The 23,873-nt window shown below is 49.2% G+C and overlaps 1 protein-coding gene across 13 annotated transcripts in view; it reads left to right on the plus strand.

The window, feature by feature from the left end:
- Positions 1-262: 262 nt before the first annotated feature.
- WDR62 (WD repeat domain 62) overlaps positions 263-23,873 on the plus strand; it is a 52,050-nt gene continuing 28,439 nt past the window's right edge. For 9 of the 13 annotated variants that reach the window (XR_012427479.1, XR_012427478.1, XR_012427480.1 and 6 more), the window contains exons 1-9: positions 263-525; positions 4,452-4,543; positions 5,659-5,721; positions 12,170-12,227; positions 12,469-12,639; positions 13,481-13,618; positions 14,026-14,208; positions 16,345-16,505; positions 18,136-18,325. Coding sequence is in view for 7 of the 13 variants with exons in the window: in XM_005588930.5 (XP_005588987.3) it covers positions 349-525; positions 4,452-4,543; positions 5,659-5,721; positions 12,170-12,227; positions 12,469-12,639; positions 13,481-13,618; positions 14,026-14,208; positions 16,345-16,505; positions 18,136-18,325 (1,233 nt within the window). In the remaining 6 variants the exon portion in view is untranslated. Of the gene's footprint in view, positions 526-4,451; positions 4,544-5,658; positions 5,722-12,169; positions 12,228-12,468; positions 12,640-13,480; positions 13,619-14,025; positions 14,209-16,344; positions 16,506-18,135; positions 18,326-20,865; positions 21,019-23,873 lie in introns of those variants that run through there. The other 4 variants (XM_015441586.4, XM_074023260.1, XM_015441585.4 and 1 more) reach the window with 3 other exon arrangements.

The raw sequence follows: 23,873 nt of genomic DNA on the forward strand, positions 1-23,873 counted from the left end.
TGGGTGGCGGCAAAAACCGAGGTGAGGCAGCTGGGGCCTTAGCCTCGTAAAAGTTAAAACCTGTATGTTTCAGCGAATAATGAAAACGGAGTCTGGATGAAAGACCCCACGACTCTTGATCAGGCATCCAGTACACTAGCCGCCCAGCCAGGCACTCGCTCCGCCTCTTCGCTCCCATTGGCCCTAAGCGCCGCCCGGCAGCCCTGCGGTTGGCCAGGCCGGGCCTGTGGTGTCCAATAGGCGGCGGCGCCGGCTTTCCCGCGGCTGTTCGCTGTTTCAGTGGGTTGTGGCGGTGGCGGCGGCGGCGGCGGTTAAGGGATGTAACGGTCGCCCGGCTCCGGCGTGACGATGGCGGCCGTAGGGTCCGGAGGCTGTGCGCGGAACGATGCAGGGGAGAAGCTGCCCTCTGTCATGGCGGGAGTTCCGGCGCGGAGGGGTCAGTCCTCCCCGCCGCCCGCCCCACCGCTCTGCCTCCGGCGGCGGACGCGACTCTCGACGGCCTCCGAGGAGACGGTGCAGAACCGGGTGAGAAGCTGCTCGTCATGTCTACCCCAGTTCCAGGCCTCCTGGGTTTCCCCTAGTCCCGTCCTGAGAACTGTGGCCCCGACTCTCAGTCCCTGGCCAGTCCCCTCAGGCTGTTCCCTGCCTGGCTTCGTCCCCTAAGTCCCGCCCCTTTAGCCATGGCCCCTCCCACTTTCCCTCTCCTCGTTGCATTCCCGGCTCCACCCTCAGCGTTGGAGTAATTCCTGGGTTCCTCCCTGGTTCCCACCACTGGGGAATGCATTTTGCTTCTGCAAATCACAGCCTAGTCCTCCTATACTTTAACCCCCGTTCTATCGCCTTTAGACGTCACGATCATAGCTCACTGCAGCCTCACTGCCCTGGCCCCCGCTGGGTCATTAAGGTCCCTTCGAGGGTTTAGTCCAGAGTGTTACCTGCCCCAACTCTTCCTCGCTTCTACCTCGCCTTCTCTCACCTTCTGCGGTCTCTATCCTTTTTCCTCACCAAGGTGGGGATTCTTAATCCATATTGTCATTCAAAACTATGACAAAGACGTAAGAAGTTATTTATAAAATCTCCGCAGTGCTGCCTGGGGAGGAGGGCGCACAGAACAGTTCCCTAAATTTTGAGACAGAAACACAGAAGGAAATGATTTCACAGTAGGTAGAAGGAATTCCATTAGCACAGCGGCAATTAAAAAAAATTGTTTTCCAGCTCTGTAGGCACAAAATCTGTTTTTATAAAATGGAGATGATAAGAACTATAGTATTGGTAGGGCACGGTGGCTCACGCCTGTAATCCCAGCACTTTGGGATGCCAAGGTGGGCTGTTCACCTGAGATCAATTCAAGACCAGCCTGGCCAACATGGTGAAACCCCGTCTTTACAAAAAGTACAAAAATTAGCCGAGCTAGCACGCTCCTTTAATCCCAGCTACTCAGGAGGCTGAGGCGGGAGAAATCCCTTGAACCCAGGAGGCGGAGGTTGCAGTGAGCTGAGGTCACGCCACTGCACTCCAGCCTAGGCGACAGAGTAAGACTGTCTCAAAAAAAAAAAAAAAAAAAATTATACTATTGCATTGGAAAGAAGTGAAATTTTACTTGTGATCTTCTTGGCACAGAGTCCAGATAAAGGGAGGATACCTGGTAGCTGCTGGTGGAGCTTGTTCCTGCCCCGTGACTTTCTCCTGCACTGTGATTATACTCCCCACTCCTGGCTATAGGGCTCTGGCTGTACCTCCCATGTCCTCCCTGTCACCAACGTTCAGTCACACTGGCCTGCTTTTGGTTTTCCTGAGGCTCCATATTCTTTTCTGCCTCCTTAGCCTGGGCTTTTTGCTGCAATCTACCTGGCTGGCTCCTTCCCATCCTTCAAGTCTCAGCCTGAATGTCGCTATCTGGAAAGGCCTTCTTGAACCCCATTCTAAAGCAGACACCCACCTTCATCTCTCACCCAGCACCCTATACGTCATAGCCTTTATCTTATATGTTCCTGAAAGTGCCTTTTGAGCTATTAAACTACATATAACAATATCAAATTCAGAGAGGCATTATAGCAAGGTGGCTAAGAGAACAGACTGGTATGGTTGGACCCAGGCAGCCTGAGCTTAAACTTTAGTCCTGTTCTTCCTGGTAGTTTATGAACTTTGCTTTTTCTTTTTTCTTTTTTTTTTTTTTTTTTTTTGAGATGGGGTCTTACTCTGTCATCCAGGCTGTAGTGCAGTGGAGTGATCTCGACTCACTGCAGTCTCAGCCTCCATGGGCTCAGGTGATCTTCCCACCTCAAGTCTCCTGAGTAGCTGGGACTACAGGTGCATGCCACCATACCTGACTAATTTTGTTTTGTTTTTTGGTAGAGACAGAGGGTCTCGCCATGTTGGCCAGGCTGGTCTTGAATTCCTGAGCTCAAACGATCTGCCTGACTTAGTCTCCCAAAGTACTAGGATTACAGGAGTGAGCTATTGTGCCCCGCCAAGTTATGAACTTATCTGTGCCTCAGTTTTCTTATCTGTAAAATGAGAATGATGTAGAAATCTTTCATAGGGTATTTGTGAGGATTAAATGAGGTCACATATCCTAGGCACTCAGAACAACACTGGCACATGGCAAGTACTCTATTCATGTTAGCTGATACTGATACTATAACTGTGTATTTGGGGTAATATTTATTTTTCTTGTTTGGCAGTACGGAGTTGATCTGTCTTGCAAAGACCTAGTCTAAAAATGACCATTCATACCAATGCCCAGTAATGCTGATCGACAGATAAGACAACATGAGTGCCATGGCTTGGTTGTTTATGTTGGAATCCTGGCGCTACCCCTTCCTGGATGGGTAACCCCTCTTGGCCTCTGTTTCCTCATCTGTTTGGTTCCTTTTTTTTTTTCTTTTTCTTTTTTTTTGAGACGGAGTCTCGTTCTGTCACCCAGGCTGGAGTGCAGTGGCTAGATCTCAGCTCACTGCAAGCTCCACCTCCCGGGTTCGAGCGATTCTCCTGCCTCAGCCTCCTGAGTAGCTGGGACTACAGGTGCTCGCCACCTCGCCCGGCTAGTTTTTTGTATTTTTTAGTAGAGACGGGGTTTCACCGTGTTAGCCAGGATGGTCTCGATCTCCTGACCTCGTGATCCGCCCGTCTCGGCCTCCCAAAGTGCTGGGATTACAGGCTTGAGCCACTGCACCCGGCCTTCTTTTTTTTTTTTTTTTTTTGACAGAGTCTCACTCTGTCGCCCAGGCTGAAGTGCAGTGGTGCCATCTCAGCTCACTGACACCTCCGCCTCCTGGGTTCAAGCGATCTTCCTGCCTCAGCCTCTTGAGTACCTGGGATTACAGGCATGGGCCACCACACCTGACTAATTTTTTTGTATTTTTAGTAGAGACAGGGTTTTGACATTTTGGCCAGGATGGTCTCAAACTCCTGACTGAGCCACCACACCCAGCCTTGTTTAAATTTTAAATATTACTGTTCATGTGTTTTTTTACTTGTTGAAATCTCTCAACTTTCGGGACTATGAATCTGACGTGGGGAAACTGTCTACCTTTGGTCACCACTGTGTCTCTCCTGTACAGCCCAAAGTGCGGACTTTGCAGCCAGACTGCCTGGGTTTCTATATCAACATTGCCATTCGCAGATGTAGGATCTTGGGCATCAGACTTCTTACCTGTAAAACAGGGGTGATAATAGTGCCTTCTACTTGGCTTGTTGTGGGGATTCAAGTCTTTTATACATATAAAAGTACTAAGAGGCTGGGAACAGTGGCTCTTGCCTATAATCCTAGCACTTTGGGAGGCTGAGGTGGGTGGATCACCTGAGGTCAGGAGTTTGAGGCCAGCCTGGCCAACATGGTGAAACACCATCTCTACTAAAACAAAAATTAGCTGGGCATGGTGGCCTGCGCCTATAATCCTAGCTACTCAGGAGGCTGAGGCAGGAGAATCGCTTGAACCCGGAAGGCAGAGGTTGCAATGAGCCAAGATCTCACCACGGACTCCAGCCTGGTGACAGAGCAAGACTCTATCTCAAAAAACAAATAAACAAAAAAAAGTACTTAGAAGCTTATACACAGGTCACCTTCTCACCATGGCATTCTCCCCCTTCCCCTGCACTCCTGACCTCCTTATCTACTTTCTTCTCTCTTGCACCCGTCATTACTTGGCATCTGTTTCACATATTTGTTCTGCTTCTTTTCTATGTCCTACATACCCATCACCAGTAGGACATGAGCCCCACGAGGGCAGGGATTTGTCTCTTCCTCACCACTCTGTGCTCTTCACCTAGCGTCGTATTTGTCAAAGGAATGTTGAGAGAACAAGTGTTAGCTGCTGGTGGATGGCATGGCCACAGAAGCTCAGTGAGTGGGTGTTGAATGCAGCAGGATCTGAATGGGTGGCCAAGGCAGCTGCACCATGTGGTGCCAGCTGGGGCAGGTGCCTCTGACTTGGGCTTTTTCTTTGCAGGTGTCACTCGAGAAGGTGCTTGGCATCACAGCCCAGAACAGCAGTGGCCTAACCTGTGATCCTGGCACAGGCCATGTGGCCTACCTGGCAGGGTAAGCAGATAAGGGCCTCGATGTCCAATCATTGCTAGGGAATTTGGAGCTTGGAGCCTGAAGCCATCTGTAAATCACTCTGAGCCTCATCTTTTTCACCTGTAGAATGTGGATAATGGGGCCTGCTTCTGAGAGCTGTGGAGAGGATTCCATAGCCCCCTCTCTGTCTAGAACAGTTCCTGGCATGTAGTGAGTGCAATGAAAGCCTTTATTATGACTACAGGGGGGAGGTGACAGCGATCTGGGAAAGACAGGTGATTAAACTCCACGCTGTGGTGTCAGGTAACCTGGATTTGTGTCCCAGCTCTGCCATGTATGCTGCTCTCTGAGCCTCTTCCTCTGCCTCTGTAAAACAGAGCTCGTGACCCTCTCTGCTTGCATAGTTGAGAAGACTGAAGAAGACGCTACAACTGTTCATTCCATAAATACTTATGTAGCCTGACACTGTGCTAAGGACGTCCCCTCTATGGGTTTGTTTCCTTATCTATAAATGGGCCTAAAGAGTCCTGACCTGACCTGGCAGTTGTGAGGATTTAAAACAATTACATCTCTCTCTCTCTTTTTTTTGTTTTGTTTTTTGTTTTGTTTTGTTTTTTTGAGACAGAGTCTGGCTGTGTTGCCCAGGCTAGAATGCAATAGTGTGAATAACAGCTCACTACAGCCCCAACCTCTTGTGCTCAAGCGACCTTCCCATCTCCACCTCCCACGTAGCTGGGACTACAAGCACATGCCACCACAGCCAGCTAATTTTTTTTAGTAGAGAGGAGATCTCACTCTGTTGCCCAGGCTGGTCTCAAATTCCTGAGCTCAAGTGATCCCCCCACCCCCTACTCACAAAGTGCTGGGATTGTAGCCAGCCTAAGGTCTTTATTAGCCTAGGGCCTGACAGACATTACCTCAGAGGAAGTGCTGGTTTCTATTTAAGAACATAGTAATGTTAAAGTGCCCTAGAATTCTCAGTGTAAACACCTGGAGGAATGGGAGGAGGAGGAGACCAGAGAGAATCTCTGTGCAGAGGGAGCTTGTTTATTTGTGGGCTTTTCTGGTGGGAATAGAATCATCCCAGGACCCCAACACTCCCCGAAGTTGAGGCACATTTTCCTCTTTCTCCCCAGCTGTGTGGTGGTGATTTTGGACCCCAAGGAGAACAAACAGCAGCACATCTTTAACACTGCCAGGTAGGCTGAGCCCTGGGCCTGGGGGCAGGGGTGGAACCAGGGGCTTGGCACACCTCCCCTCCCCCGCATAGCCTGGAGGTACTCATGGGTAGGTGCTCACTCATTCACTCACCTGTTGGCTCAGCAGCATTTGCCTGTGTTGGATGCTGTTCCATGTGCTAGGGACACAGCAGTGACCACAGGAGAGGAGAATCTCTGCTGGCTAGAGTGAGACAGACAGTAAACCCGTCAGCAAATTACTGGCTGATCATGATCAGTGCTGTGGAGGAAATGATGGGGGATGTCTTCGGGCAGGTTTGTGGGCAGAGAATAGGAGGAAAGCCTTATCAGAAGGCTCAGGGAATGCTGCCTTGACTCTGAGACCTGAAGGAAGTGAGAGTGTGACCCATAAGAAGCTGTAGGGAGAGCGCTTCAGGCAGGGGGGACAGCAAGGGCAAAGGCTCTGCAGTGGTAAGAATCTCGGTGCTTTAGAAGCAGCCAGGGATCCGGTGCCTGGAGAAAGGGAGCAGGGGAGATGAGACTGGAATAGGCAGAAGCCACATCCCGTAGTCCTTGCAGCCTTGGAGAGGGGCTGCAGAGCATGCTGAGTGCAGAGAGCAGCCACAGGAGGGCGCCACAGGCCAGGGATGTGCTTTTCACCCCCAGCCCTCCAGCAGCTCTATTCCCCGCTTTGCTTTTCTCCACAAAATTTGCTCCCATCTCTGATATGCTGTCCAATTTCCTCATTGATGGTTTTCACTGTGGGTCTCCATTCCTCGGTGTGAGCACTCTGAGAGCAGGGACTTTCTCTGAGTTCATTTCTGTGTCCCCAGCACCAAACAGCAGTGTCTGGCACATTGATGGCTATTTCCTAAGAGAAAGACTGAATATGATTTGGGTTTTAGAAAGATCCTTTCAGCTGTTATTGGGGGAGGACCCGCTCCTCTGCCTTGGGGCTAACTGATCACTGTGTTGCCCTGGGATGTGGTCCCAATAGGGCTGTGACCTTTGAAAGGCATACCGTGTCCCTCCTTGGCATAGCTGAGGCTCTGCTCCTTTGGCCCAGTTCTCCAGATGAATGGATAAGGAGTGGGTTTTCTCCTGCCCTTATGGTCCCTAAGATACGGTCCTTAAGCTACGGCAGGTTCTTGTTATCTGGCAGAAGTGCATTCCCTCTTGAAAGTGGCTTTTTGGACCTTTTGCTCCTAACTGTGGGTTCTGTTACTGGTGATAAGGGCAGAGCTGGGTTCTATTCCTGGCTCAAGCATCTATTCACTGTGGAATCTCAGGTGAGACACTTCTTTCAGAGCCTTGGTCTCCTCTGAAAATAAAATAGCTGCTGGTAATTGGGAGAGCATTCGTAAGGCAGCAGCTACAAATCAGAGTCACACAAACTTGCCCAATACAGTGTGTTTTAAAGGTTGGATGAGTGGACAACATTTCAATTTTTTTTTTTTTTTTTTTTTTGAGACGGAGTCTCGCTCTGTTGCCCAGGCTGGAGTGCAGTGGCCAGAACTCAGCTCACTGCAAGCTCTGCCTCCCGGGTTTACACCATTCTCCTGCCTCACCTCCCGAGTAGCTGGGACTACAGGTGCCCGCCACCTCGCCCGGCTAGCTTTTTGTATTTTTTAGTAGAGATGGAGGTTTCACCGTGTTAGCCAGGATGGTCTCGATCTCCTGACCTCGTGATCCGCCCATCTCGGCCTCCCAAAGTGCTGGGATTATAGGCTTGAGCCACCACGCCTGGCCCATTTCAAGTTTTTTAACACAAAAATCCACATGTCCCTCTTGTTTGGAGAAGTGAGAAATTCTGGCCTCTGGGGCCCAAATTCCCCTGTGGCAGTGATGGACTGAGCTTAGTGACATTTGTCAGGCCCGATGTGGCCAGTTCCTCACACCTGTGTTGCCTTCCTAATCCCTGTAGGCAGTGGTGTGGGTGGCCTGGATTTGTAGTAGATGGCATGCAGGTGCCCACCCTGGGCCACCAGTGGGTGTGCATTAGGAGGTGGTGTGGCCAGTGTGGGGGTTTTCTTTCCAACTGCATATCAGAATCACCTGGTCCCTATGCCTCACCACAAGAGAAAGCCAAATCAATTGATCTGGGATGAAACTTGGGCATTGGCAATTTTGAGACTTTTTATATTGAAATAATTTCAGACTTAGAATAGTACAAAGAGCTCATATATACCTATGTACCTTTCACATATTTCCCAAATGTTAGCTTTTTTTTTTTTGGAACACAGAGTTTTGCTCTGTCACCCAGGCTCAGCTCACTGCAACCTCCACCTCCTGGGTTCAAGTGATTCTCATGCCTCAGCCTCCCAGGTAGCTGGGACCACAGGCATGCACCACCATGCCTAACTAATTTTTTGTGTGTTAGTGGAGACGGGGTTCACCATGTTGCCCAAGGTGGTCTCAAACTCCTGAGCTCAGATAGTCCGCCTGCCTCAGCCTCCCAAAGGCTGATTACAGGCGTGAGCGAGCCACTGCACTTGGCCAAATGTTAGCATTTTACCACATTTGCTTTATCATTTTTTGTCTATATACATATTAATTTGTTCTGAACTATCTGAGAATCAGTTGTAGACATGATGCCTCTATATCTCTAAATACTTCAGGCCAGGCACGGTGACTCACATCTATAATCTCAGCACTGTGGGAGGCCTCAGAGGCAGGAGGATCACTTGAGGTCAGGAGTTTGAGACCAGCCTGGGCAACATGGCAAAACCCTGTCTCTACTAAAAATACAAAAATTAGCTGTGCCTAGTGTCAGGCGCCTGTAATCCCAGCTACTCGGGAAGCTGAGGCAGGAGAATTGCTTGAGCCCGGGAGGCGGAGGTTGCAGTGAACCAAGATTGCGCCACTGCACTCCAGCCTGGGCAACAGAGCGAGACTTCGTCTCAAGAAAAATAAAGTAAAATAAAATAAATACACTTTGGGAGGCCGAGGCAGGTGGATCACCTGAGGTCACGAGTTTGAGACCAGTCTGGACAACATGGTGAAACCCCATCTCTACTAAAACTACAAAATTTAGCTGGGCATGGTGGCAGGTGCCTGTAATCCCAGCTGCTTGGGAGACTGAGGCATGAGAATCGCTTGAACCCGGGAGGTAGAGGTTGCATTGAGCCAAGATCACGCCATTGCACTCCAGCCTGGGTGACAGAGCAAGACTCTGTCTCAAAAAAAAAAAAAATAAATAAAATAAAATAAATACTTCAGTATGTATTTCCTACAAAAAAAAAAAAAAAAAAAGACAGTCCTTCTAAACTGTAATATATCCAGCAAAATCAAGAAATGAAAATTGGTATATCACTCCCATTCACTCCCCAGAGGGCTCCATTCAGGAGTCAGCCTTTGTCCCATGAATGTCCTTTATGGCCAAAGGGTTCTGTCTGGAATCACACATTGCATTGAGTTGTCCCCTCAGTCTCCTTCAGGCTGACGTGGCTCTTCTGTCTTTTCTTGACTTTCAGAATCTTGACACTTTTTTTTTTTCTAAGACAAAGTCTCACACTGTCACCCGCCTGGAGTGCAATGGAGTGATCTCAGCTCGCTGCAGCCTCCACCTCCTGGGTTCAAGCGATTCTCTTGCCTCAGCCTCCTGAGTAGCTGGGACTACAGGTGCGCACCACCACTCTTGGCTAATTTTTGTTTTTTGTTTTTTGTTTTTTTTTAAGTAGAGATGGGATTTCACTATGTTGGCCAGGCTAGTCTCGAACTCCTGACCTTGTGATCTGCCCACCTCGGCCTCCCAAAGTGCTGAGATTACAGGCATGAGCCACTGCGCCTGGCTGATCTTGACACTTTTGAGGATTGTAGATGAGGTATCTTGGGTTTATTCTATGCTTCCTCAAGGGCAGACTCAGGTTCTGCATCTTTGACAGGAACAGACCAGAAGGGGTGCTGTGTTCTTCCCAGTGCCTCCTCTCAGGAGGTCTCCCGTGACTGGTGGTGTTCACTGGGAGCATTTGGCCAAGGTGTTGCCTTCCAGATTCCTCCACTTCAAAGCCTCTCTCTTCACCTTTGTGATTAGCAAGTATCCTGGGGAAATCTTTTCTGAGACTGTGCAAATATTATCCTGTTCCTCACCAAAGTTTCACTCAACTTATCTTAGACTTTGACACTTTTCAGATGCTCCCCAGGGAATTATAATGTACAGCCAAGACTGAGAACTACTGGCTTAGAGGTCAGGGCTCTGTCCTTTCTGGTTAGTTAACCGTAGCATGGGACTTCCCTGTGTTGCAGTCACCTCATCTGCAAAGTTGGTTCATGAGAGCCCTGACTCCATGAAGCATGTGTGAGGAATCAGTGCAGTGATGGCCACACAGCATTTGCTAGAGGGCCAGGCACAAGGTCGGGGCATGAGACAGGTTAGAGGTGGCTACAGACAACAGAAACCCCTCCACAGCGTAGCTTAAAACCCAAGGGCATGCTCCTCCTGCACATCTTAAGTCCGGAGGTGGGCAGCCCAGGGGCTGTGTCTCTGAACACCAGGGACCCCACTTTTTTTTCTCTCTCTCTCTTTTTTTGAGATGGAGTCTCGTTCTGTCACCCAGGCTGGAGTGCAGTGGCGCCATCTCAGCTCACTGCAAGCTCCGCCTCCCGGGTTCACGCCATTCTCCCGCCTCAGCCTCCCGAGTAGCTGGGACTACAGGTGCCTGTTACCTCTCCCGGCTAATTTTGTTTTTGTATTTTTAGTAGAGACAGGGTTTCACCATGTTAGCCAGGGTGGTCTTAATCTCCTGACCTCGTCATCCACCCGCCTCGGCCTCCCAAAGTGTTGGGATTACAGGCATGAGCCACCGCACCCTGCCCTACTTCTTTTTTTTTTCCAAGACGGAGTCTTGCTCTGTTGCCCAGACTGGAGTGCAGTGGTGCGATCTTGGCTTACTGCAACCTCCGCCTCCCGGGTTCAAACGATTCTTCTGCCTCAGCCTCCCGAGTAGCTGGGATTACAGGCGCCCAACGCCACACCTGGCTATTTTTTGTTTGTTTGTTTGTTTGTTTGTTTTTTGAGATGGAGTCTCGCTGTCTCTCCCAGTGTGGAGTGCAGTGGCGTGATCTCTGCTCACTGCAAGCTCCACTTCCAGGGTTCAGCCATTCTCCTGCCTCAGCCTCCCGAGTAGCTGGGACTGTAGGCACCCACCACCAAGCCCAGCTAATTTTTTTGTACTTTTTAGTAGAGACAGGGTTTCACCGTGTTAGCCAGGATGGTCTTGATCTCCTGAACTTGTGATCTGCCCGCCTTGGCCTCCCAAAGTGCTGGGATCACAGGCCTGAGCCACCATGCCCGGCCTATTTTTTTGTATTTTTAGTAGAGATGGGGTTTCATCATGTTGGCCAGGCTGATCGTGAACTCCTGACCTCAAGTGAACCTCCCACCTCTGTCTCTGAAAGTGCTGGGATTACAGGCATGAGGCACCGCACCCAGCCTCCATTCCTCTCTCCTTCTGTTCCACCCCATTTATTGTGAGGCTTCTGGTCTTGAAGTCACTTTATGGCCCAAGATGGAGTTCTGGCTGTTCTGTGCTTATTTCAGGAGGGGAACTGGTGGGAAGCGGGGCACACATCATGTCAGTTTACTTCTCCTTGGCCAGACTGAGTCATGTAGCTATACCTGCATAGCTGCAAGCATGAAACTGGGATTATGTCAGTGAGGAAAGAGAGACAAGTGGATATCCAGGACGCAATTTGCCCTGTTTGCTGCTGTAAGGAACCACGGGAAGCCTGGGAAGCAGGTTGACTTGATGAATATTCCATGAAGTTGCCAAAGTCTCACTTAGTGACATTTACTTAGTTATCTGCACGCCAATTTACCATCTCACGTAGGGAGACAATTATTGTTAAGGAACAAAGGTAAAAACAAGATTAAAAGAGAGCGGGGAGAAGAAGGAAACCATACAATCTCAGAATGGTGAATCTTGCTGCCAGAAACCTGTCAGCTAGCCTGTTCATTCAAGTCCTTGTGCAGGCTAGCTAGGAGTATCAGAAACATTTTGGCTGTTTATGGATTTTCCAGAATATCTTGAGTATTTATCAGTGGAGCACATGCTGCAGGCTACCTTGATGTGATGTCTGCCAGGATCCTCCCATCAGCACCACCCCTTTAGTTAGGCCAGGCCTGTACCATTTCCTGCATCTCTATTTCTCAGTGTTATAGGGTGGGTGGGGTCTTAGGGTAGCCACTGCGGCAGAGAGAGAAGAAAGCAGGGTCCCCATACAATGTCTGCCCCATTTGGGTTTGGTATCTCAGGGTTGAAGGGGCTTTGCATTTACCCCCATTTCTCTGTGTGCTGTGCTGGGCACGCCAGCAGTACTGGCTCTGTGGGAGCTGCTTGAGCTCACCTCCCCTGGCCTCTTCTGAGGCTTGGGAGGCAGGAGAGGGCAGAGTCCTATCAGAGCCACCAGGATGGGGTCTGACTGGCCACCCTTAGCGGAACCAGTGACCAGCTCTTTTCTTTATCCCCAGGAAGTCTCTGAGTGCTCTGGCCTTCTCCCCTGACGGGAAGTACATAGTGACAGGGGAGGTGAGTCATGATCACGATTGAGTGGGAGTGGGGGTTGGGGGGCCTCAGGAGCCATTCCTTATGCTCCCAGCAGGCCTGGGAGTCCCTGGAATAGCTCCTTCCTGGGCCAGAACAGCCCCGTAGCAGATGGGGGAGATGGCTTTTGGGCACACCCTATGGCAATGCAATCTTCGGCCTTGACAACCCCTCTAGCCCTGCCTGGTACAGAGCCCAGCAGCAGTAATGACCCCACCTTCCCTAGAATGGGCATAGGCCTGCTGTGCGCATCTGGGATGTGGAGGAGAAGAATCAGGTGGCGGAGATGCTAGGCCACAAGTATGGTGTGGCCTGTGTGGCCTTCTCACCCAATATGAAGCACATCGTGTCCATGGGCTACCAACATGACATGGTGCTCAACGTCTGGGACTGGAAGGTAAGACCAGCGGGCCTGTGGCAGGCAGCCAGCTGCCAGAGCATCCTGTGTCTTGGGCACTGGGAGAGCTACATGAGAGGACGCAGTAAAGTGCTCACTCACCCAACACATGACAGCTATTGAGCACCTGCGACATGCTGATCCCTTACTGTAAGTCACAAGATAGGTGCCCAGCTGGAAGAATTATAAATATTTTTATAATGACCAGCTGTGACCTTAGCCAAGTGACTTAACATCTCTGTGAGTCTGTTTCCTCCTCTGTTAGATGGATATAGTGTTACTTATCTTGTTGAGTTGTAAGACTTTAATGAGTTGATAAGCACTGGAAGACTGGGCTTTGGAACGGCTGTGGAGCTGGCAGAAGTGGGTACCAAGTCCTGGCTCTGCCCATAACCCACTATGTGACCTTGAGCACATGACATCTTCCCCTCTGAGCCTAGGAGGGTTGGGGAGAGGCGCCTCCCTCATGGGGCTATTGAGGGAATTTCATGGGTTATCCTGTGAAGGGCTCAGGGCAGGGCCCAGAGCAGGAGCCCCATCTGTGACAGCCATAGGTTGTGTTGTCCTTACATCCCAGCCATGACTGTCCCCAATACCATGTGTGGGCTGCAGAGCTTAGACCCTTGGGAGAGCTCTGGAACATACTCTCCTGGGGGGACCATTCCAAGCCTCTGTCCCCTCCTCTGTGGTGAGGAATGAGCAGGTTGCCCCACATAAGTTTCCCCATACAGCAGCTCCCTGGAGGGTCCCAGGAAGACAGACTTGGAGTGGGGACGAGCAGGGAGGCCCAGGCAGTCCAGTGGAATGAGTGCTGGCACGAGCTTTGCACTTATTCTTCCAGAAAGACATCGTAGTGGCCTCCAACAAGGTATCTTGTAGAGTCATCGCCCTCTCCTTCTCAGAGGACAGCAGCTATTTTGTCACTGTTGGGAACCGACATGTGAGGTTCTGGTTCTTGGAAGTCTCCACTGAGACAAAGGTGAGTTTCTGTCCCTGGCCCTTTAACCAGGCCCTGAGGGAGTCACCATCTGTGGCAGCATGGCCTCCTGTTTCTCCCTGGGATTTGAGGGCAGCGGTCTCGGGCCATTTGACCTCTCAGGGGCCCAGCTGCTGCTTCTGGGCCTACTCTCAGGGGGCTGATGCACAGGCCCTGCCAGGAACCCCCTGACCCTGGGACCAGCTCTCATTCTTGGACTGCTGCTTCCAGCCCCCCTGTCCAGAGTGGCAGGGTTCTAGTGTTTTCTTTCCTTCTCCTCCATTTGGAAGAGCTTCTTGGAGTTCTCCTGTTTCGTTGTGTCCTATCATCTGGTCATGCAGGACCCATCGTGGCCCTGTTGGGGGCTCAGCTGTGTGGACAGTATCTCACTATGCCCTCTGTGTCTCCAGGTGACGAGCACAGTGCCCCTTGTAGGGCGCTCAGGCATCCTGGGCGAGCTACACAACAATATCTTCTGTGGTGTGGCCTGCGGTCGGGGCCGGATGGCAGGCAGTACCTTCTGTGTGTCCTACTCGGGCCTCCTCTGCCAATTCAATGAGAAGAGAGTGCTGGAGAAGTGGATCAACCTGAAGGTACCACCTCCCTCTCTGCCATCAGTTGGACAGGCTCTTTCTCATGATATGTGTCTGCAGGGGTGTTCATCAGTATTGACCACACAGGTTCTGCTTATGTGACTAATGGTGAATGACACCCCCTCTCTGAGCTTCAGGTTCCACATCTGTAAAATGGGAGTACTGCTGCCCTCCCCACAGAGCTGATAAAGAAGTCACGTGAGATAATATAGGCAGTGAGCACCGTGCTTGGTAACCTGAAATGGGCTCAAGGTGACAGTTTTTTTCCCATTACTATTTGATCTACTTCACATTTCTCTTCTCCTTTGAGCACTCTGGCTGGTAGAGGATTGCATTTTTAAAAACTCAGAGGTATCATTGATTTAATAACTTTTCAATCAAAAAAGACTACACAAAATGCATGAACTTTTATTTATTTTTAATTTTTTTTTTTTGAGATGGAGTCTTACTCTATTGCCCAGGCTGGAGTGCAGTGGTGTAGTCTCGGCTTACTGCAAGTTCCGCCTCCCAGGTTCAAGCGATTCTCCTGCCTCAGCCTCCCAAGTAGCTGGGATTACAGGCGCCTGCCACAACGCACAGCTAATTTTTGTATTTTTAGTAGAGACAGGGTTTTACCATGTTGACCAGGCTGGTCTCAAACTCCTGACCTTTAGTGATCCACCGGTATTGGCCTCCCACTGTGCCCTGCCATAAACTTTTAAACTAAAGCATGATCTATCGATACATTGCAGAGCTTCTTTCCTTTAGTATCTGAAAGTTTGTGTCCAAGCTATTTTCCCATCTGGAATCAGTTGCCCATTTGGCTATCAGCCAGAGCGTTGTGGTTTTCTCTCCTGTTCCTTGCTTGCCTTTGTAACTCACTCCAGAGATCACCTTTGAGGTTAATGGCATGTGAAAGAGTTCCAAGTTTTATATTTGTCCTAGTTGGTTAAACATCATTTTCTCTTTTTCAAGCAAGTGAAAAGCTTTCAATAGATAGATGTTTAGTTCCTAAACACTAAATGACTCATAAATTAAGTCCCTCTAGATTTGGAAAAACTCCTTAAACTGCATCTAGAGGTCTAGCACTTCCTAGTAGGATAGACAGTCCTTTCTAGATACTATAACTTTTTTCTTTTTTCTTTTTTTTTTTTTTGAGACGGAGTCTGGCTCTGTTGCCCAGGCTGGAGTGCAGTGGCCGGATCTCAGCTCACTGCAAGCTCCGCCTCCCGGGTTCACGCCATTCTCCGGCCTCAGCCTCCCGAGTAGCTGGGACTACAGGCGCCCGCCACCTCGCCCGGCTAGTTTTTTGTATTTCTTAGTAGAGACGGGGTTTCACCGTGTTAGCCAGGATGGTCTCGATCTCCTGACCTCGTGATCCACCTGTCTCGGCCTCCCAAAGTGCTGGGATTACAGGCTTGAGCCACCGCGCCCGGCCTTATAACTTTTTTCTGTACTGCTTTGGAGTATAGTCATTATGAAGTTGTTTGTAAGCAAAAGGGAATAAAATTTAAGCCTAAAGGCCAGGCGCAGTGGCTCATATCTGTAATCCCAGCACTTTGGGAGACCGAGGTGGGTGGATCACCTGAGGTCAGGAGTTCAAGACCAGCCTGACCGACATGGTGAAATCCCATCTCAAAATACAAAAAAATTAGCCGGATGTGGTGGCAGGCGCCTGTAATCCCAGCTACTCTGGAGGCTGAGGCAAGAGAATCGCTTGAACCCGGGAGGTGAAAGTTGCAGTGAGCCAAGATCGCACCATTGTACTCCAGCCTGGGCGACGACCAAAAAAAAAAACTCCATCTCAAAAAAAAAAAAATTTAAGCTTAACATTCAACCCTGTTACTACAAGTGACTTACCTGAAATTGCAGTCTGCTGAACAGGTATTCTTCATACATAGCTACGTTTCTCTGTGGACGGCAGTGACATCTCTGTCTCCGTTCATGTCTCTGTCTACCTGGGGACACATGTATTTCAATAGCAGCAGTATACTATACCTTGATTTCAGAAATCTTAAAATATGCTAAAATGGGTGTCTTAGACCCAAGGAACTATAAGTCTTCTCTGGAGGCCTAAGGCTGCTCTGTCAGTCCCCATGTCCCTGGGCCAGGCCACGTGAAGCACCAAATCCACTGGGGTCCCTTTTGCCCCTACAGGTCTCCCTGTCTTCCTGCCTCTGTGTCAGCCAGGAGCTCATCTTCTGTGGCTGCACAGATGGGATAGTCCGCATCTTCCAGGCCCACAGCCTGCACTACCTCGCCAACCTGCCCAAGCCACACTACCTTGGGGTAGATGTGGCACAGGGCCTGGAGCCCAGGTACTGCCCTGCAGGGAGAGGGAACGGAACGGGAGGGGCCCACCCAGAGTCTCGCCACTGGCATTCATCCATGCTTCCAGATCCATATATCTGTCCATCCCACAAATACTCATCATGACTCTCAGCCCTGGGCGTTACAAAGCAGAAAAGTCCTTGCCTTCCAAGGCAAGCTTCACAGTGAGAAGTGAGGCTGGGTAGGGGAAGAAACAGTCAGTGAGAAAACAAACGAATAAACAGTATCATCTCAGATAGCGGTCAGCATGGTGAAGAACAGTGCAGAGCAGCTGTGAATGTGGTGGAGTGTTTGCATCCACATGGCTGACCCCTACTAAGCAGCTGCTAAGTGCCAGCCCTGGGCTGGAAGCAGGATACACCTATAGTGAAGCAGCAAAATCTCTGCCTCTGTGCAGTGTAGCAGGGGGGCTCGATGATAAGCAAGTACACAAAGAAGGTAATTTCAGATAGGCATCAGTGCTTTGGGGAACACAGCAAGGACTCAGGAAGGAGAGTGCCGGGGTGGGCTGTGCTGATTGGGTGTCTGGTGAGAAGGAGCTGCTGTGTGGAGAGCTCGGTCCCAGCAACTGAGGTGACAGTACACTGGGCTTGTCATGTTGCAGGAATAGTGAGGGATTGTGTGGCCAGAGCCCAGTGTGCCCGGGGAGGATGGTGGGAGATGAGGCCAGTGTGGGGCGCCTGTAGTCTATCCTTAGGTCAGTGGGCAGTTGCTTGGGGGTTTCGGGCATTGGGGTAAATGACCAGGCCTTACATGTTAGGTCCCTCTGCTGCTGTGTCGAGAGTGGATGGAAGTGCTAGGCTGTGGCTTGTCTTCTCCTTTGTTGCAAGTCTGTTTTATGGAATCGGGGGCTACCTAACCAGGGGGTGCCGGGTGCCTAGGGCTGCCTCTTTGTGGATTTCTGGATACTAGCTCCTGGGTGCCTTTTCCATGACAGGACCTGAACAGGGGAACTGGGTGTCATGAAGGAAAGGAGGGAGTGAGCAACCCACAGGCAGTGTTGTGTTATAGTAGCTGGGCTCACAATTCTGCTGCCTTCTGTTGTGCTGTGTGACCTTGGGAAGGTGACTATACCTCCCTGTGCTTCCGTTTTCTCATATGTAAAATATAGTGCCTGCCTCTTATCATGGTTGTGAGAATTTATTGCAGGTAAAATTCTCGGCCTGGAACAGTGTAAATGCTCAGTAAACTGTAGCCTTCATAGGGAGACCCAGGCCATGAGACAGCTCCCCAGCCTCCTTAGGGCAAAGAGGCTTTTTGATCATGCGTTGGTGAGGCCAAGAAGAGGTGGGACCTAAGATACATGCCTATTATCTTTGTATGCTCAGAGAGAGCAGGAGCTTGAGTTGGGTGAAATGATGGGAGAGAAATGTTCACAGGAATCAAAAACTCATTTGCTCTCAGGGCCAGGCAAAAGTTTCCGGTTTGTATCCTCTACATGAGAAGCAAAGCAGAGGAAGAGGGAAGAGGGAGAAGTAGAATTGGAGCAGGAGAGATGGATGGCCACAAATACCATGAGGCATGGCATTGCTGGGGAGGCAGCTCCACTGTCACTAGAGGTGGCTGTCACTACTCAGTGACATTGATGGTGATTGATTACCCATGTGGCCTTGTTAGCTTCCTCTTCCACAGGAAGGCAGAAGTAGTCTACCCAGATACAGTGGCACTGACCTTCGACCCCATCCACCAGTGGCTGTCCTGCGTGTATAAGGACCACAGCATCTACATCTGGGATGTCAAGGACATCAACAGAGTGGGCAAGGTGTGGTCAGAGCTCTTCCACAGCTCCTACGTTTGGAACGTGGAGGTGAGCCCCCCCTCCCTCCCTCTGCCCCTGTTCAGCCTCTGTACAGTTCCCCACAGTTTGGGAACCCATTCAGTAGTTCCTTCAGAAGATACTCATTGACTCCCTCCTATGCGTCAGGCCCTGTCCTAGGTGCTGAGGACACAGACACAAAAACCCTGCCCTTAAGAGCTCATATTTGGATGGGAAAGGAAACCTGGAAACATTATCAGTGAATAACACGCCAAGCAGCAGTAACCCTCTGAAGAAAAACGAGGCGGGGAAGGGGAAGGGGAATCCAGGTGGTATTCTAGAGAGGAGAGGGGTCAGGGAAGACCTTCCTGAGGACATTTAAGCAGAGACCTGCAGGAAATTGGGGAGTGAGACCTGCAACTGCTGGGGAGAACCACAAGCACAGAGGCCCTGCGGCAGGAACGTGCACTCTGCAGAAAGCTTTGCTGTGGAGATTGTTTCTGTATTTCACTGCTTTTTTAAAAAAAAGAGTTGAAGACGGGGCATGGTGGCTCACGCCTGTAATCCCAACACTTTGGGAGTCTGAGGCGGGAGGATCACTTGAGCCCAGGAGTTTCAGACGAGCCTGGGCAACGCAAGACCCTATCTCTACAAATAATTTTTTTTTTTTTTTTTTTTTTTTTTGAGACGGAGTCTCGCTGTGTCGCCCAGGCTGGAGTGCAGTGGCCGGATCTCAGCTCACTGCAAGCTCTGCCTCCCGGGTTTTTACGCCATTCTCCTGCCTCAGCCTCCCGAGTAGCCGGGACTACAGGCGCCCGCCACCTCGCCCGGCTAGTTTTTTGTATTTTTTAGTAGAGACGGGGTTTCACCGTGTTAGCCAGGATGGTCTCGAACTCCTGACCTCGTGATCCGCCCGTCTCGGCCTCCCAAAGTGCTGGGATTACAGGCTTGAGCCACCGCGCCCGGCCTCTACAAATAATTTTTAAAAATTAGCCAGGCATGGTGGCACACACGTGTGGTCTCAGCTACTCGAGAGGCGGAGGCAGGAAGATCACTTGAGTCTAGGATGTCAAGGCTACGGTGAGCTGTGATTGTGCCACCATACTCCAGCCTGAGTAACAGAGTGAGACCCTGTCTAGAAAAAAAAAAGGTTTTGAAGTTTTTATTTTCTGAGAGTGAGTTTGTGGGTTTTAAAAAATTCTCTAAAGTTAGCCAGGCACGGTGACTCATGCCTGTAGTCCCAGCACTTTGGGAAATCGAAGTGGGCAGATCACTTGAGTCCAGGGATTCGAGATCAGCCTGGGCAACATGAGGAAACCCCGGCTTTACAAAAAATAATTGAAAATTAGCCAGGCGTGCCTATAGTTGCAGCTACTCGACAGGGGCTATGGCAGGGGGGCTGAAAATTTCTTACTGGAAATGTTTGTCCTAGAGGAATTGTGTTTTCAGTGGCCAGATTCAGGACCGTGACAAAGAACTTTGTCCTTTTGAATAGGCAGCATTCAGCCGTATGACTCTGGTTGAGTCTGTCTGCCTTCATGGGGCTGACGTTTTTGTTGACAGCACTTTTTTTCCATTCAAAGAATGTTTTTTAGTAACTTAAAATTTATATATGAAATTTTTAAAAATTTGGGAAAATAGGTGAAATATTATAGATAAGGCTATAGTCTACATTGATGACTTCCCTGCCCCCAGTTCTGCTCCCTCTCACCCTCACTGTTATCAATTTTATTATGTGTCTTCAGTTGATTTTCTTTGCATCTCCTTACTGTTTATGTATATAGCTGTTCAGCAGCAGTATCTGTGGATAGATCTTTTCATCAGTTCTAGAAAATTGTCAGCCAGGTCGGGCGCGGTGGCTCAAGCCTGTAATCCCAGCACTTTGGGAGGCTGAGACGGGCGGATCACGAGGTCAGGAGATCGAGACCATCCTGGCTAACCCGGTGGAACCCCATCTCTACTGAAAAATACAAAAAACTAGCCGGGCGAGGTGGCGGGCGCCTGTAGTCCCAGCTACTCGGGAGGCTGAGGCAGGAGAATGGCGTAAGCCTGGGAGGCGGGGCTTGCAGTGAGCTGAGATCCAGCCACTGCACTCCAGTTTGGGCGACAGAGCGAGACTCCGTCTAAAAAAAAAAAAAAAAAAAAAAAGAAAATTGTCAGCCAATACTGCTTCTACCCTATTCTCTCTCTGCTTTTTTTTTTTTTTTTTTTTTTTTTTTTGAGATGGAGTTTCACTCTTGTCGCCCAGGCTGGAGTGCAATGGTGTAATCTCGGCTCACAGCATCCTCCACCTCCCAGGTTCAAGCGATTCTTCTGCCTCAGCCTCCCAAGTAGCTGGTATTACAGGCAGCCGCCACCACGCCTGGCTAATTTTTGTATTTTTAGTAGAGATGGGGTTTCACCATGTTGGCCAGGCTGGTTTCAAACTTCTGACCTCAAGTGATCTGCCCGCCTCGGCCTCCCAAAGTGCTGGGATTACAGGTGTAAGCCACTGTGCCTGGCCTGTTAGCAGCTATTGATGCTCAATGCCTGGACCCATTTATTGAGGGTTGCAATATGGTGATATTCTAATTCTATAATTTATTTTTATTAGTTGGACTACTTACATGAAGAGATATTTGCTCTCATCTGCCATTTGGTCACCCAGTGCTATACTTCATATAGGAAAGGCAGGAGAAATACTTGATTCTTTCCCTTTATTTACCAGTTTTCAAGATAATGAATTGGTTCCCTATCCTCTAAAGGTAACTAGTTTTATTTAATATCATTATAAACTCATATATATTTAAATATATCAGATATGTTTTAATCTATTATAATTATTAACTTTATTGGAGCTCATATCATCCCATCTTTCGCCAGTGAGAGCCTCTTAACATTGGCTCCTGAGTCCTTTGGACATGACCCTAGTATTTCTTGATAGCCACCTTGCTGCCTGGGATGCCAATATGTTCCAGTCTCATCTTGTACCTTTCCTGTCCCATATCAGGAATCAACCATTTCTTGAAAAGACCATGTTTAGTTTTTTGGGCTGGGTGCAGTGGCTCATGCCTGTAATCCCAGCACTTTGGAAGGCTGAGGCAGGGGAATTACCTGACCCCAGGAGTTTGAGACCAACCTGGTCAACATGGTGAAACCTTGTCTCCATTAAATACAAAAAATTAGCCAGGCATGGTGGCGGGCGCCTGTAGTCCCAGCTACTCGGGAGGCTGAGGCATGAGAATCGCTTGAACCTGGGAAGCAGAGGTTGCATTAAGCTGAGATCAAGCCACTGTACACCAATCTGGGTGACAGAGTGAAACCCTATCACAAAAAAAAAAGAAAAGAAAAAAGAGAAAGAAAAGGCCAGTTGTATTTTTTTAGTACAAATTGGGATTTCAGAATCACAAGTTGAGTGTTAGGGATACTCATAGCTATTGGGTTGATGCTTCCAGAAGCCTAGTTCTTAAGGACACAGGGGATGATGGAATTAGAATATCCCCATTAACTCATTCGCTTTTTCCCACATTTACATGCAAAAGTCTGAGAACGGACAGCTCTTCAGTTCTGAAGACAGTTAAAACAATTGTATTGCATATGTTCTCTCTACTCTCTCCAATTTTTAAAATAGTTATACTATATTTACAGGATCTGAATATGTAGCCGTTGCATACTATAGTCTCTCCCTTTTGACCCCTGTTTATTTTGGAATGGGGAATTATATATATATAGTGGTAAAATATACATGACATGAAATTTACCATTTCAGCTATTTTAAAGTTACCATTTGGTGGCACTTAGTACACTTACAGTGTCATGCAGCCATCGTTACTCTCTAGTTTCAGAACATTTTCATCACCCACCCACCCAAAAAAATCCTGTATCTGTTAAGCAGTCCTCCCCATTCCCCACTCCCCCCATCGATGGAGATGACTAATCTGCTTCTGTCTGTGGATTTACCTGTTCTGAATCTTTTCCCTTTTCTTTTCTTTCCTTTCCTTCCTTCCTTTCTTTTGAGAGTGAGTCTTGCTCGCTCTGTCACCCAGGCCAGAGTGGTGCAGTGGCACAATCTCAGCTTACTGCACGCTCCGCCTCCCAGGTTGACACCATTCTCTGGCCTCAGACTCCTGAGTAGCTGGGACTACAGGTGCCCGCCACCACGCCCAGCTAATTTTTTGTATTTTTAGTAGAGATGAGGTTTCACCGTGTTAGCCAGGTCTCAATCTCTTGACCTTGTGATCCGCCCACCTCGGCCTCCCAAAGTGCAGGGATTACAGGCGTGAGCCATCGTGCCCGGCTCTTTCCTTTCTTTTCCTCTTTCTTTCTTTCTTTCTTTTTTTTTTTTTTTTTTTTTTTTTTGATGGAGTCCCGCTCTGTCACCAGACTAGAATGCAGAGGCACAATCTCGGCTCACTGCAACCTCCACCTCCCGAGTTAAGCAATTCCCATGCCTCAGTCTCTAGAGTAGCTGGGATTACAGGCACATGCCACCATGCCTGATGAATTTTTTGTATTTTAGTAGAGACAGGGTTTCACCATGTTGCCCAGGCTGGTTTTGAACTCCTGAGCTCAGGTGATCCACCCACCTCAGCCTCCCATAGTGCAGGGATTACAGGTGTGAGCCACTATGCCTGACCTGAATAATTTTTATAAGTGAAAACATAGAATATGTGGGCTTTTGTGCCTGGCTTTCACTTAGCATAATGTTTTCAAGATTTATCCATGTTGTAGCATGTGTCAGTACTTCATTCCTTTTTATGGCGGAATAGTATTTCATTGTATGGATAGAACACATTTTGTTCTCTGTTATCAGTTGACGGCCACTTGGGTTGTTTCTACCTTATGGCTGTTGTGAATACCACTGCTATGAACGTATAAGTACAAGTTTTTTTTTTTTTTGAAATGGAATCTCACTCTGTCGCCCAGGCTGGAGTGCAGTGACGTGATCTCCGCTCACTGCAACCTCAAGCTCCCAGGTTCAGACGATTCTCCTGCCTCAGATTCCTGAGTAGCTGGAATTCCAGATGCACCACCACGCCTGGCTAATTTTTGTTTTTTTAATGGAGACAGGATTTTGCCATGCTGGCCAGGTTGGTCTCGAACTCCTCACCTCAAGTGATCTGCCCACCTCGGCCTCCCAAAGTGCAGGGATTACAGGCGTGAGCCACTGCGGCTGACCTAGTTCTTTCTTTAAGTTACATCACTTTGTTTCTGAGTTTTTCTAGGTTGTTTTTCATATCTTGGATCTTTTTTTTTTTTTTTTTTTTTTTTTTTTTTGAGACGGAGTCTCGCTCTGTTCCCCTGGCTGGAGTGCAGTGGCGCGATCTCGGCTCACTGCAAGCTCCCTCACTGCAAGCTCCGCCTCCCGGGTTCCTGCCATTCTCCTGCCTCAGCCTCCCGAGTAGCTGGGACTACAGGCGCCCGCCACTGCACCCGGCTAATTTTTTTTTTGTATTTTTAGTAGAGACGGGGTTTCACCATGGTCTCGAACTCCTGACCTTGTGATCCGCCCGCCTCAGCCTCCCAAAGTGCTGGGATTACAGGCTTGAGCCACCGCGCCCGGCACTTGGATCATTTTTTAAATATCTTTTACCTTCTTTTGAAATAGTAGGCCAGGCAT

This window comes from Macaca fascicularis, chromosome 19, assembly GCF_037993035.2.
Source record: "Macaca fascicularis isolate 582-1 chromosome 19, T2T-MFA8v1.1".
Lineage (NCBI taxonomy): Eukaryota > Metazoa > Chordata > Mammalia > Primates > Cercopithecidae > Macaca > Macaca fascicularis.